Source organism: Balaenoptera ricei, chromosome 21, assembly GCF_028023285.1.
Source record: "Balaenoptera ricei isolate mBalRic1 chromosome 21, mBalRic1.hap2, whole genome shotgun sequence".
NCBI lineage: Eukaryota > Metazoa > Chordata > Mammalia > Artiodactyla > Balaenopteridae > Balaenoptera > Balaenoptera ricei.
In genome coordinates this window covers 11931200-11946469 of record NC_082659.1, presented here as the reverse complement: position 1 = coordinate 11946469, position 15270 = coordinate 11931200, and the positions used below count along the sequence as shown (strand labels likewise).

The following is a 15270-nucleotide window of genomic DNA, read 5'->3' as shown; positions in this document are numbered from 1 at the left end:
TCTATTTCTGATGTAAGTTTAGCTACCCCAGCTTTCTTTTGGCTTTCATTTGCCTGGACTGTCTTTTTCCATTCCTTCACTTTCAGTCTTAATGTGTCCTTACATCTGAAGTGAGTGTCTTGTAGGCAGCATATATATTGGTCTTGTTTTTTTAATCCATGCAGCCACTCTGTATCTTTCAATTGGAGAATTTAGTCCATTTACATTTAATGTAATTATTGATTGGTATGTACTTATTGCCATTTTGTTAATTTCTGGCTGTTTTGTAATTCCTTTGTTCCTTTCTTCTTCTCTTGTTTACTTCCTTTGTGGTTTGATGACTTTCTTTAGTGGTATGCTTAGTTCCCTGTTTATCTTTTGTGTATCTACTATAGATTTTGCTTCGTGGTTACCACAAGCCTTACATAAAACAACTTGTATTTGTAATAGTGTGTTTTAAGTTGATAACATCTTATGTTTTGAATGCATTCTACAGCTACATTTTTACTCTCCCTCCACGTTTTATATTTTTGGTGTCGATTTACATCTTTTTATGTTGTGTATCCATTAACAAATTATTGTAGTTATAGTTATTTTTACTACTACTATTTTTGTTTTTTAACCTGCATACTGTCTTTATGAGTGATTAACCCACTGCCTTTACATTAGATTATTCTTAATTTTACTACATATTTACCTTTACAAGTGAGATTTATACTTTCATGTTTCCCTCTTTGTATTTAGTACCCTTTCATTTCAGCTTAAAGGTATCCCTTTAATATTTCTTGTAGGGCTGTTCTAGTCATGACGAACTCCTTTAACTTTTGCTTCTCTGGAAAATTCTTTATTTCTTCTCAATTGTGAAGGACAACTTACTGAGTAGAGTATTCTTGGTTGGCAGGGTTTTTTTTTTCTTTTTTTTTTCCAGCACTTTGAATATATTGTTCTACTCCCTTCTGGCCTACAGAGTTGCTACTGAAAAATCTGCTGATATTCTTATGGAGAGTCCCTTGTATGTAAGGAGTTGTTTTTCTCTTGCTGCTTTTAAGATTCTTCTCTTGTTTTTAACTTTTGACACTTTAATTATAATGTATCTTGGTGTGGCTTTCTTTGGGTTCATCTTATATGGAACTCTCTGAGCTTCCTGGATCGGAATGTGTGTTTCTTTCTCCTGGTTAGGGAAGTTTTCAGCCATTATTTCTTCAAGTAAGTTTTCTGCCTCTTTCTCTCTCTCCTCTCCTCTGGGACCCCTATAATGTGAATGTTGGTCTGCTTGATGTTGTCCCCAAATGCCTTAACGTATCTTCATTCTTTTTCATTCTTTTTTCTTTTGGCTGCTCTGATTGGGTGAGTTCCACTCCCTGTCTTTGAGTCACTGATATTTTCTTCTGCTTCATTTAGTCTGCTTTGAAACCCCTCTGTTGTATTTTTCAGTTCAGTTATTGTATTCTTCTGCTTTGTGACATCTATTAGGTACTCTTATATTTTCTATCTTTTTGTTGAAATTCTTATTTTGTTCATCATTTATCCTTCTCCAGAGCTCAGTGAGCATCTTCATGACCATTATTTTGAACCCTTCATCAGGTAAATTACTTATTTCCATTTTATTAAGGTTTTTTTCCCTGAGGTTTTATCTCGTTCTTTCATTTGGAACATAGTCCTCTGTTTCTTCATTTTCCTTGACCCTCTGTGTTGGTTTCTGTGCATTAGATAAAACAGCCACCTCCTCCAGTCTTGAAGGAGTGGCCTGCTGTAGGAGATGAACCTTACTGTTCAACCCTGCCCCAGCTCATGGTTGTCTCTCAAACCTCTGTGATTGTCCAATCAGCCTACTTTATTTTTAGTCTCTCTCAGTAGTTGAGGGTGTGCCAAGACCTGTCAGTGTCACAAAGGGGAGTATATCAGTTGTTACCTAGATTCAAGCTGATTGGAAGCCAGACCCTGAGGCAGCAGCCTTTGAAGTATGCACATATACCTCTCAGGGGAAGACTGGGAGGTGGGCTTTTCTGTCGGTTTCCTCTGAGTTGAGCCCTGGGGTAGCCAGTTAAGAACGGTTTCCTTCTCTGCTACTGTCCTGTTGAACCCATGAACAGCGCCACTGGCCACCAGAGCCAGGCTATCAAGGGTTGGGTTCTCTGGGCAGCAGGCATGACAGTCCACGCACCAGATGTGTGCATTGCTTCTCACTCAGAGATGCTGATGACCCGCAGTGGGGCAGGGAGAGAGTATGAATGTAGCGCCTGCCAGGCTCCTGTCTCTAGAGAGGGTTGCAGTCAGCCCCCAGATGAGTATTTCATTAGCACCCTGCCCTTCCGGCCATAGCTGAAGGTAAACTGACAGGCCTCTTTCACAGGGAGGCTGGTGCATTTTGGGCTGAGGTCTCTGTACTGTGTTCTGGAGGCAGCTGGTGGAGAGCTCCCTCTGGATGTCTGGGGGCTTGTCTCTCAGGTGCAGGTCTTAAAAGTTGGGATGCTGATGTGGGTTCACGTCCCTCACTCCTCAGAGAGAAGCTCCAGGCTGGGAGTTCCCTCCCAACTGTGGGCAGCCCTTCGGGGCTGAGGTTTGGGGTGAGATGTGTCAGGGCCTCTCCTACCCACTTAAATGTGTTGTTTTCTTGTTCAGCTGATGTGTAGGGGTGCTCTGCTGGTTTGGGGTTTTTCCCCAGGGAAAATTGTTCCATATGTAGCTGTCATTTCCATGTGTCTGTGAGGAGGTGAGTTTGGGGTCCTCCTTTGTCACCATCTTGAACTGGACCAGAGGCAGTTTTCTTGAGGCTTTATAATTTGTTTTAATATCAGGTAGGACTAGACTTCTCCCACTGCTGTTCTTGTTCTGAATCGTCTCCTAATTCTTCCTCGCTTTCTTCTTAAATGAACTTTGTATTTAACTAGCTCTAAAGGAAAAATCTGATATTTTTATATTGGTTAAATTTATATTTTTAAAAAACTTGTTTAATTTCTTCCCATTTATTTACAAAGAGTTTTACAAAGTAGCCTTTTACGATTTTTTATATTTCCTGTCTGCGTTTGTAATTTTCTTCTTGTCATTAATTTTATATAGTGTACTTTCTCTATTTTCTCTGATAAGATATCTAGTGGTTTATCTTGCTGGTTTGTTTTGTCCAGTGAACCAGCTTTGGGGCTTATTTTTCAGTTCTATTCTTTTACTATTTATTAATACCTGTTTTGTCTTTTTTTTTCTTTTTTTAATTTATTTGGCTGCACTGGGTCTTAGTTGCAGCACACAGGATCTTTTAGTTACGGCACACAGAATCTTTTAATTATGGCATGTGGGATCTAGTTCCCTGAGCAGAGATCAAACCCGGGCCCCCTGCCCTGGGAGCATGCAGTCTTAGACACTGGACCACCAGGGAAGGCCCCACCTGTTTTTATCTTTAACAATTCTGTCTTTTTGTTCACTTACTCTTTTTCTAGCTTTCAAGTTATATGTTTATATTATTTGCTTTTTTATCGATATATGTATTTAATGCTATAAAGTTTCCTGTCACAGTTGTCTTTCTTGGGTTCTGTAAATTCTGATGTGTACTTCCCCATCCGTTTATACATGTGCGTATTCAGTATGGTGTTTGTTTTGCTTTGTGAGCCAACCCCAAACACTTATCCTTTAAGAGTGAGCCAAGCCCCCTCACACTTACTGCTCCGTTTGGCCTCAGTTCCCTGAAATTAATGTTTTGGATGTACAGTACACGTTTGCATCTGTATCTGTCTGTCTTTATTTATGTTCACCTCTCTCATACACACAACAGAGAGTCTGGCCCCTTGTGTTTTGTTTTATTTGCTTTTACTCTTTTGATATTTAGGAAGTTTTTTACCTCTTATTTTCACCTTTATGCTAATACCTTTGTGTAGTATCCTTGGTTTCTTCTTTTTGAACACTGACTGTTGGCTCTGTACAGTGTGTAATATTGCAGTTAGCTGCTGACCCGTCTCCCCTGCCCTCCCATACCTTGTTAGTCATTGTTCTCTGCTATGTGTCTTATAGCCATCACTTGCTGTGTCTTTTCTGTCATCATGGACCCTTTGTGTACGTGTAGAAACATGTAATTCTACAAGTACATACATGTTAACTTGTTTAACACCAGCCTTCTTGCCTCTGCCCCTGTAGTCCTGGTGGCTTCCTGAGCTCATTCTGTAGTGAATTCTCCACTAATTTCCTGGTTGCAGTACTTCTCTGTTCATGCACATTCATAACGTTTGTTGTGACCTTTACCTTTAAGACTGGGTTTGTCTAAATGATAAATCCTTGGCTCACTTGAGTATGTTAAATATGTCACCTGAACCCATTCCATTCCTGGCCTGTGATTGCTCCTACAGAACTGCTGTCAGGTCTTTGTGTCTTTCTCACGTTATGGACGTTTCTCACGTTATGGACGTGCACTCTTAGAGTAAGCGGGAGTGTGACCGTCATGAGGTGCTCGGTGGGTCTGTCATTCAGGCGAGGCAGCAGGTTGGAGGCAAGCCATCAGAGCACGCCTGCGGGGCATAGGTGGAATGCAGAGGGTGGCCGCTGTGCCCTCGTGCCTTCCCGGCTCTCTCTCATGGAGTCTGCAGCTGCTGTGGTTGGACTTTTTACACGGCCCTTCTCCAAGAGAGCTCCCTCTGGAACCTCTGAAAGACGGTGTTCCCCTCGCCAGGTTGCATGGGGGTGTCCACCACTTCTCCCGCTGGCAGAGCCGTGGGGCTGCCTGGGCCGCTGTCTGCCTTGGTCTTCAGTATCCCATCCTGCCACCTGCCTGCTGCTCCCTTCATGCATCATGTCTGCGTCAGATTCCTTAAGCATGTCACATGAGGTGTTTAGGACAGAAGTGCTAATGCAAAAAACAAACAGGTTCTGCATTTTTTTTTTAACTTAAAAAAATTGGACCTTTTTTTTTTTTTTTTTAAATTTTTATTTATTTATTTATTTTTAATTTATGGCTATGTTGGGTCTTCGTTTCTGTGCGAGGGCTTTCTCTAGTTGTGGCAAGTGGGAGCCACTCTTCATCGCTGTGCGTGGGCCTCTCACTATTGCGGCCTCTCTTGTTGCGGAGCACAGGCTCCAGACACGCAGGCTCAGTAATTGTGGCTCACGGGCCCAGCTGCTCCGCGGCATGTGGGATCTTCCCAGACCAGGGCTCGAACTCGTGTCCCCTGCATTAGCAGGCAGATTCTCAACCACTGCGCCACCAGGGAAGCCCTGGACCTTTTTTTAATATCTTTTTTTGCAAGAGAGGCTAATAATACACTGATGCACAAGTGACTTTATATCAGGAAAACAAACATGAACATTTGGCCAGCAGGAGAAAGTAATATAACCCTGACCCTTTGTGGGTAATGTGAGGATACAAAGCTAAGTTTAATAGGTGACCGACATACAACTGAAAACAGTAACCTGGGACTGTTAGAGCAGAGACTGTGGCCCTGCTGGGAGAGAAGTTTCTTTCACTGAGAGAAACTGCCGTGGAAGTCAGCTTGGCAGTCAGTTACTGGTGACTGTGTCTGAGGGGTTCCTCTGTTTTGTTTTTTGGTAAAATGATCACATTTTGTTTGTCATGTTTACTTTGGTATGTTAAATATTTCATTTCGCTGAGTTTTTCTTCCCAGAGTCTCCTCTATTTGAATGGTAGAATTGATAGCCCATATGTGCTGTCAAGAGCAATACCAACTGAAGTAATTTAAGAAGGTAGAGAATTGTATTAGTTTTCTAGGGTTGCCATACTGAAAACCCAGTGGTGTAAGACAACAGAATTTTTTTCCTTGCAGTGTGGAGGCCAGAAGTCCGAAATGCAGGTGTCAGCAGGGATGGTCCCTTCTGGAGGCTCTTTGGGAGAATTTCTAGCTTCTGGGGTTGCCAGCAATGCTCGCCGTCCTTCAGCTCCAGTCTCTGCCTCTGTTGTCACTCGGCTGTTGTCCCTTGGCTGCTGTCACCCGCCATCCCCCCCTGTCTGTCCTGTGTGGCCTCTCCCCATATAAGGTTTAGGGCCCATCTGGTTAATCCAGGATGGTTTTGTCTTGAGATCCTTCATGTAATTATATCTGCAAAGACCCTCATATTCACAAGTTCCAGGGGTTAGGACTTAGACATATTTGAGGGGCCACTATTTAACCCAGTGCAGCAATAAATATTTCTGGTTTAGTACAGTTTTTAAGATTCTGATTTCAAGCAATTGGGTGGGGATGGATGCTGCAGTTTCCCCTAGCAAAATCCTAGAAATGACTAAAAAGGTATATATTATCTTAAATACTGTAAATACATATTGTACTTGAGAAAAAATGGGGGGTGCAACTCTCAGTGTCTTGGTGCACCCGAAAGGATACGGAGTCTGTGAGACACGCTTGCATGGTCTGTAGCTGAAGGGCTTCCCGGTGGGGAGAGTGGTGGGTGGTACCGCCAAGGAGGTGGCTGCAGCAGGGGGCTCCTCCCAGGGGCAGCCTCGGGGTATTTACTTGAGAAATGCAGTGGGAGCGACCAACAGAACACGTGCTGGGCACCCCTCCCTCCCCCAGGCTGTGGAGGTACCTGACGCCAGCACCGAGCAGTGACGTGGTCAGGGCAACGCCATAGGTGGCCGGGGTGCCCGCAGTTCCAGAGCTGGTATACACACGGGCCAACAGCGCAGCCCACCTATTCCCCATCGCTCACTGAGGGCCAGGCGGGGGCACCCAGGGAGCAGTGCCTGCCCATCCCCCAGCCAGGGGGTAGTCCAGCAGGAATGCCTGCCTTCTGGGCACCTTTGAGAGACATCGGATGCTGATGGGAACGCCCCGAAGAGCTCATCCATGAAGAAACACTAATTACACAAATCACAGCAGGACTGAGTATCATCCTGAGACGTTTACACCTGAAATGATAGCCTGTCTGGGATTTATGTCAAAATAATTGAAGTGGGTCCCCGGCCAAGAAATGGGTGGAGAGAGAGAGATGAGGTAAGATGGGTCATGAGTTGATAATCGTTGAATGATGAATTGCCAACCAGAATGGAGAGGAGGGTAGTAATGAGGTTAATTCCTTGTCTCTTACAGGCAACTCAAAACAGAGGTATGTGCCTGGGTTTTTTGTTTTGTTTTGTTTTGAATTATAAAATTAGCAACCAGAACAAGTGAAGATAGAAATAATGAAAATTTAGCCAATTCTCACGCGTGAGATTGGCAAGGGAGACTTTTCATTTTATACTTGGTTGGTTTTTTTTTTATTAGTACAAATTACCTTTATAAATATTAAAATGTAAATCATTCACAAATCTTGGTAATTTTTCTTACTAATTACAAAACTTTTGTGACTTGTCTTACAACATTACAGTTACAAACTGCCGATTAACCATTTTCAAAACCGGAGGTTTACCCTCCCTTGTCTTATTTCTTTGAATCGGGTGGAAATGATTGGAAGGTGATAGCCCATCACAGAGTATTGCATTCAAGGCTGTGCTGACCCGAGAAAGGTCTGGGGGTGAAGCTTAAGACCATGTTATGTGACTCTTGAGGAAAATGTCACCAGTTGTCTAATGGGTCATCACTAGGGTGAGGATCATAAGGTGGGAAAAGGTCAGGTCACACTTGGACAGTGTTCAAAGCTGCAGGCTGACTTCAAGGAGTGAATTAGGAGAAGAGAGTAACTTCTTTCCTCGGCCCTTGGTTATTTCTCTCAGGAGATTTTTTTTTTTTAATTGAAGTATAGTTGATTTACAATATTGTGTTAGTTTCAGGTGTACAGCAGAGTGATTCAGTTACACATATATACATACATATCTTCTCTTTTTCTAATTATTTTCCACTATATGTTATTACAAGATAGTGAATACAGTTCCCTGTGCTATACAGCAGGTCCTTGCTGTTTACCTGTATGTCAGGAGATGTTTTTGATGGTTCTTCTCCACATGCATCCTTGTCTTGGTTGGAAATGGACATGGGGTGTGGGGAAGCCATGCACCTTTGGTGGGTTTATCAGAAAAACATTCCCGAGAGAGACGGTGACGGGGTGCTGGTGGAGTGCTGAGCGGTGGGCCTGGAGGGCTGAGAGTGTCGCCTTCGTAAGTCAACGCGGTTGAAGTGTATAGGTGTCTGTGCTTCCTTCCTGTACGTCTGTCCCCTGGGCCTGTTGCCTCCCTTCAGGCGGCCCAGCCCTCCCAGGGCAGAGTCAGGGCAGAGCACACGTGGGCGCTTGCCCAGTGCCCCTCGCTTGCCTGCGCGTAGCCGGGCACGGCTCCCTCTCCCAGGAGATGACGGGCAGCTCCCTCCTCTCCTGGTGCCTGGTTTCCTTTCTGTGATGCTGTTTCTGGAGAGCAGTGTACTTCTGCTTTCCCTTGATGCCTTTGTGATTGTAGTTGGAAAAGCTGTTCACATTTGAAATCTTCTACCTTCAGTATTTGAATCAGTGACAACAAACCAATGTGAGATACAGCCAGGATCAACCCATTTCTATGAGTTGGTATTATTTAACGCCTGCCACTGAATGTTAAGTTGTTTGTTTTTTCTAAATGCACTTTTGCTTGTCTTCATGATTTACAACTATTGCCAGTGTTCTGTAAGTCTATTCTGATGGTGATAAATGGATTCATTTGGGAAAATCAGCTGTTTTGATTAAAAGTGAATACAGGTTAGTGGAAGGAGCTTGTGTACAATTTTCTTGTCAAAGAGTGGCGATGAGGCAGCCAGCAGGGTTACTCCCTGGGCTTTGAGTATCAGTCCCTGGCCCTCCGCTAGCCAGCTCATCTGCACAGAGCCCCTCCTTGCTGTCAGACTGAAAACAATCCAGCTGTCAGTGTGCTGAAAATAACATTGTGTGCATCTTTAGTTTTGAGGGGGTGGACTGCTTTTTGCATAGTCTTATTTTTTACTACAAGGAAGAAATTTTTTTTAAAAAGAAAGTGTGTTCAAGTTGTTTAGTTATCACCTTATGATTTTATTTTCTTATTTCATCGAAAAGAAAAAAAAAGAAAAAAATGGGAAAGCTTTTAATTAGATGTATTTAAGTGGAAAAAAGAAATGTTTTACTTCATCTGGCTTCAGTTAAGCGCCTTAACAGGTAGCATTATTTGGTTGATGCTTAGTAAGGAAATACGGTAGTAGTTCCAGTTAAGTCTTTGGAAGTATGGGGACAAAGAGAAATGTTGAGTTTACTCGGCACTGGGTCAGGGATATAGCAAATCATTAGTATTAGGTATCATGTTGTCACGTTAACTTTTTTCCAGAGTATAAACTATAAAACTATAAGTTTTAAAGTCTGAAACTACCTTGGTTGAGCATTTCAAAATCCTTAGGCGATTCTAAAACTTGTGCATCACTTCCTGATACAGCATTCTGATAAGAACCAGGATAAATCTCAGGTTTCTTAAAACAAGCAAAAAACATAGACATTAGCCTTGTAATTTCAAACCTGTGATTTGTTGCTTTGAAAATTAAGGATTGCTTTCAGAATTTAACATGATTTTTATTTTGGGCTCCTGAATTGCAAACCAAATATTTCTTTTTTCTTTTTTCTTTTTAACAAAAGAAAATCCAGATGAAGAAACCCCTGTAAAAATATTTTAATAAAATGTTATCTTTATTTCAGTATCTTAAATAGTGAAGATGAAGAAATATTCAATAACGAAGAGCATGAATATGCATCCAAAAAAAGGAAAAAGGACCATTTTAGAAATGACAGAAATACTCAGTGTAAGATCATTTTCATTAATAATTTCATATTTACTTGTTGAATATGTTGATAAATTGAATTGCATTGACAGTGCCGTCTTATGACGTAAATGCTGATACAGTTATATAAGCAGCAGCACTGTATCCAGAGTTGCCCACTGACTTAGTGGTCAGATATTTGCAGCTCAACCATTTAGCTGAGTAAGTCATTAGTAAGATTTGCTACAATGAAACCGAGGACAGGAAAACCTACAAAACAGCCTCTATGTCTGAATGTTGAATAGCAGTCCTGAATTCAGGTCCATTCACTCCCAAGCAGTGAGGCCGAACCTTAGGGACCTTGACATTGGGCTTTGGTGCAGGAGACGCTTCTGGTTCGGAGCAGAAGGTAGACATGGTCAGAGCTGGAGCCATGCAGGCGGGATGGGGACGGGGATGGGGACGGAGATGAGGAGGCTCTGAAAGGGCCCCTGTGCAGATGCCCAGACTTGAGTCACTGAGACCCTGTGAGTGAATCCAGTCGTGCGCCCTCTGGAGGCTCCCATGGACCATGTAGTCGTGATCCTTGAAGCTTTGGGATATGAGTTACTTAGAAAGTGTATTTAAATGGAACACCATATGGGGCAATGAAAGAGGAAGAGAACTTTTATTAGGGTGTATACCAGATGCACTTTTATAACCATTTATGTTTGGATATGACTGCAGTCACTTGGTGACACTATTTTCTTCCAAGTTACCTAGACGTGGTACTGTCATAAATCATCTTTCATGTAAAGATGTTTCAGTACCTCTGAAACTGATATTAGGAAACGAAGCAATTCTGGTTGCATTTAGCCAAGTCAAAGCATCTCTTATCTATATGATGTCAGATAATTTTGTTAGCATGTGCCACTGTTGAAGTTCCTTAAAATCTTCATTTTGTAATGATTCACCAGCTTTTAAAAACAAAGTTAATTTTTATTCTAGGTTTTTATCGTGAAAAATGGATCTATGTCCATAAAGAAAGCACAAGAGAAGTAAGTATTTTATTAAAAATAAGAGTATATTTTGTATTGTTACTGTTGAATATGTGATGTTACATTAAATTGTTTCTTTTGCAATATCAGACCTGTGTCCACATTCTAAGAGGTGAAAGCATAAGAGGGTCTTTGAGACAGTGTTTCGTGTGTGTGGTGTATGTCAATGCCCCATACGAATCTGAATCAGCAGAGGGCTGTTTCAGGAGAAGTATGGACCCCCAGATACTTTGATATTTTCTCCCCCGCCCTCCCCAAAAGCTGTTCATAGTGAGCCTCTGGTACTAGTAGGGCTGTGTCTTGGCTCGCCTGTGTTTTGGGTTGGTGAGAACAGTTTGTAAACCCCTCATTTATTTTGTAGAGTAGTAGCTAAGGTGATGTTGGTAGTTAAGCTGGAATCTGCAAAGAGCAGTTCGAGCCCTGCCCGCCTTTCTTTTGCAAAAGGTCTGTTCACCTCCACTCTGCATGTTTACTTTTTCTCTTGGTGTCTGGGGAAGCTTGCTTCCATCTGTTGTCTGAGAAACTCTGCATTTGCCTTATTTTGCAACAATGGGGGAAAATATTCAGGGAGCAGTTGTTTAGCATGTATTATGTTAGCGTAAGTTAAGGGTTCCAGAAGTGTTAATAGTGGGTGTTCTGAAACCAGCCCAGCTTCCTAGAAGCTTAAGGATTAGATTCTGAGATAGAAAATTTATCCGACCTATTTGGCGATGGTTAACATTGTTAAATGCGTATGAAACCACTCTGACCCGTAACATACACTCCAGTACACCATTGGAAGGTGTTTGGCGAATCTGACCTAGTTTGAGCTTATGAAGACTGTTAGACATGTGGACTTCCCTGGTGGTGCAGTGGTTAAGAATCCACCTGCCAATGCAGGGGACACGGGTTCAAGCCCTGGTCTGGGAAGATCCCACATGCTGCGGAGCAACTAAGCCTGTGCACCACAACTACTGAGCCTGTACTGTAGAGCCCGCGAGCCACAACTACTGAGCCTGCATGCCACAACTACTGAAGCCTGTGCGCCTAGAGCCTGTGCTCTGCATCAAGAGAAGCCACCGCAATGAGAAGCCCTTGCACTGCAACAAAGAGTAGCCCCCGCTCGCCACAACTAGAGAGAGACCACGTACAGCAATGAAGACCCAATGCAGCCAAAAATAAATAAATAAAATAAATAAATTTATTTAAAAAAAAAAAGAAAGACTGTTAGACATTTCATTTGCTGGGTGTCACCACACTGATTACAGAACAGAGGTCCAGCTTCGGCTGCACATGCGGCAGAGGGGGAACTTGCTGTGAGTCTGCAGGGTGTTGCATGGGTCCTGGGAACCGGCACAGGCAGGCACAGGAAGGGGCCAGGACTCGGAGCTGGTCCCATCTCTCTCCGCATCACGTCACGCCTTTGGTCTTCTCACCTGGGGCCCGCCAGGTGTTTGCTGCTCGTGTGCTTCAGACGTGTGATTTTATTTCCCCCCAAAGAAGAGGCTGTTGTGAGATGGGTGGCAGCCTGGGAGGAACACCAGTGTTTGGAATTCTGTTCACTGAGAAAGAGAATAGTTACCGGCTGTGATTGATTTCAGGTTATGATCGATATCCAGTTAATCTTGGCTTCCTCCACAGCTCCCAGGAAAATATTCTGTACTTAGTGGATATTCAGGAAAAATACATAATGAATGTTTTAAATAAGTGTATCTTGTTGGCTTGTGCACACATTGAGAGTGTTGTTGGGATTTGGGTGTAAAACCAAATCAGCCCTCACGGTGCGTCTTCTGTCAGAGACTGAGGATTTCCCCTCCAGCTCCCCCTCTGGCCCCTCTGCTGTCCTCTGTTTGAAATGTGAGGCGTATTTGTCACCTCATGTTTTCTGTGATTATTCCCCACTTTATCTATACCCACAACTCTGCATTGAAGATCTCTTTATGTTCTAAGTATTCCAATACAGAAGATCGAGTTTAAAATGTCTTCTGAAATCTAGGGTAGAGATCTGTACAAATCAGTATGGAATATAGGGCATATCACTGCCCACGGTCACGTCCCGTCACCTCTAGCCCTTTGCACCCATACGCTGGTATTCAGAACCCCACCCCGCTCAGGTGCCTCTCGGCCTTGATCCTGAGCGTCTGGGCGTACGTCCAGGCCTGCAGGCACACAGGACTCCCCGCAGAGGAATCGAATTCCAACGTGTAGTTTATACTAGATGCTTCTTCATAGTGGCCAAGCATGATTTATGTATTTGTAGTTGCACAGCCTAGAATACATCCAGTTATTTTATGATTTTAGGCTTAATTTCGTCCTCCCCCAAATGCATGCCAACAAAGGAAATTGACAAATATTTAATCAATATTTATCCTTGTCATTAAGTGGTGTAGAAATGTCAGTGCACAGTGTCTTGATTATACATAAATGACTTAAATTTAGCATTGTTTTAATTTTACTCAACTTTCAGCTAAATATGGAATAGATCATAATAAAAACGAATATCCTTTGCCAAAATTAAAAAAGAAATTGTGCAGACTAATTCACGTTAACTGTTAGCTCATTTTGACTCATGACTCATTTGACAGATTTTCACTTGTGTCTGTTTTTCCAGAGACACGGCTACTGCACTTTGGGAGAAGCTTTTAACCGCTTAGACTTCTTCAGTGCGGTCCAGGACGCCCGGAGGTTCACTTACGTGGCCAGAGTGAGTATTTTATTTCAGAGACACTTGATGACACTTTGGAGCGACTGCGTTTTGAGGATTATCATGTGAAATATTTAAGATGCTTTTGACGGCTGCGTACAGTTGTGCTTGTTCGCTGGTAGAGAACCCCCGGGGGCGGGCGGGCGGGCGGGCGAGGCTCCGGGCTGGCGCTGGGGCTTCTGCAGGCTCCCGCGGGGGCAGGGGCACGCTCCCCGCCCGTCGCGCTGTCGGAGATGCAAAGAGGAGGCAGAAGTTATCCTGGGAATCCTTACCCGGTGGTTTCACATGCATTTTCTACTTTGTGTTTTTCACGGAGTATGATCCCTGCTTAATGGAGGGACAGTGGGCTAACAGAAAGAAGGAAATTTATACCGAATGGAACTCCACAGAAGCCTTATTGTGTTAATAACATGTTTTTAGAGGAAATTTTTATCTTGGCCTACATTCAGAAAAGAAAGGATCTTGCCATATATTCCGTTTACTGTCTGCTTTTATTTGCCTAACAAATTTATTCACCTTCTTACTATTATAGGCAAAGAGTAGGTGATGGGTCGCGAAGCTGTTAATTTTGGATTTTTGATGGTGCTGTGAGACTCTGGAAAGATACTCCTTGTAATGGCTGCTAGGCATTTGGAAGTGCTACCGGAAGGACAGAAAACTGGGCGGTTGAATGATTTTGAGCCCGAGGGTTTGGTTTGCTCCTGGTCGGAGTTTGCCTGGCATCCGTGTGACCAGCACCTGGGGTTCCTAGCCACGTGCTCCCTGCAGCCTCGCCAGGTGGGGGCTGTGTGGAGGCCCTCCGAGGGTTCGAGTTCTCCCAGGTGCCTGCGCACCAGACAGGGGCCTCCGCCAGCTACCCCTTCCCTCCAGGTGACCGAACCGGGATTTGACTCCACTTTGTAGAAATGCCAAGATTTGAGTATCCAGGAAAACGTGTGTCAGCAGAGAGGTCTGTTATACAGTAAGCGTTTACCCACATGCTTTTTGATAGTTCAGATCATGCTTAGTTGTCTAATACCAGCCGCTCTGGACCGCGATCCACACAAGGGATTTTACTCGTGGGGGCGTGAGAGAGACTCTGGGGCAGGACGGAGACACGGGAGGGAGGACAGAGATGCGGGAGGGAGGACGGAGATGCGGGAGGGAGAACGGAGACATGGGAGGGAGGACGGAGACGCGGGAGGGAGGACGGAGACGCGGGAGGGAGAACGGAGACATGGGAGGGAGGACGGAGACGCGGGAGGGAGGACGGAGACGCGGGAGGGAGAACCGAGCCTCCTGGTTTCAGTGCCGGGCTTTCTGCTCGTCTTGCTGGTCCAGGCCCTTGGTTTGCTGACCAGAGAAGGTCTGAGCGTTCTGTACTCTGTGTCCTACTGAACCTGGTCACCTGAACAGCCTTGGGATCTTTGTTTTGTCCGCATGCCGATCTCTTTTTCACGGAGGAGGCTTTCTTCAGATGTTGTCCTCATCCTAGACAGTAGTACCTGGCAGATCGTAGACTTTCTCTACTGGTTCTTTTGTAGTACGTGTAAAAAAATACGTAACTAAAAAGTAAAGTGCGTGGTGTGTCCACGTGCTAACGCGTGAAGTGGCGTTTCTCTGCGTCGCCTCTAGAAATGGCCGCCGGGGCTGGTGGCTTTGGCAGCTGCTGAGGCCACTGTGCAATGCCCGCCGCACCACTGGGCCCTCCCACATGGCTGGCCTCTCTCTGTGGCACTTCCATGATGGCCGAGTGCTCCCGCCAGGTGGGGCCTCCCCATCAGGGATCCTCACCTCCTCACCCTCCTCCTGCCCCTGCTTCCTGCTCCTTCAAACCCTTCCCGAGGCCAGTTACCTTCCCAAACTGGTCTGCTTATGTCTACCTTCTCCGAAAGACAAAGACAAATGAAGCCAGCTGTCGGTGACTCTGTGATCGGGTCCACGTGCCGTGGCCATGGCACGCTGTCCCCTGGCCCTAGTG

The 15270-nt window shown here is 44.3% G+C and overlaps 1 protein-coding gene across 4 annotated transcripts in view; it reads left to right on the top strand.

Moving 5' to 3' along the window:
- FBXO25 (F-box protein 25) overlaps positions 1-15270 on the top strand; it is a 50052-nt gene that overhangs the window by 14216 nt on the left and 20566 nt on the right. For all 4 annotated transcript variants that reach the window (XM_059909441.1, XM_059909439.1, XM_059909440.1 and 1 more), the window contains exons 3-5: positions 9529-9632; positions 10578-10627; positions 13218-13310. In XM_059909441.1, coding sequence (XP_059765424.1) covers positions 9529-9632; positions 10578-10627; positions 13218-13310 — 247 coding nt within the window. The remainder of the gene's footprint in view (positions 1-9528; positions 9633-10577; positions 10628-13217; positions 13311-15270) is intronic.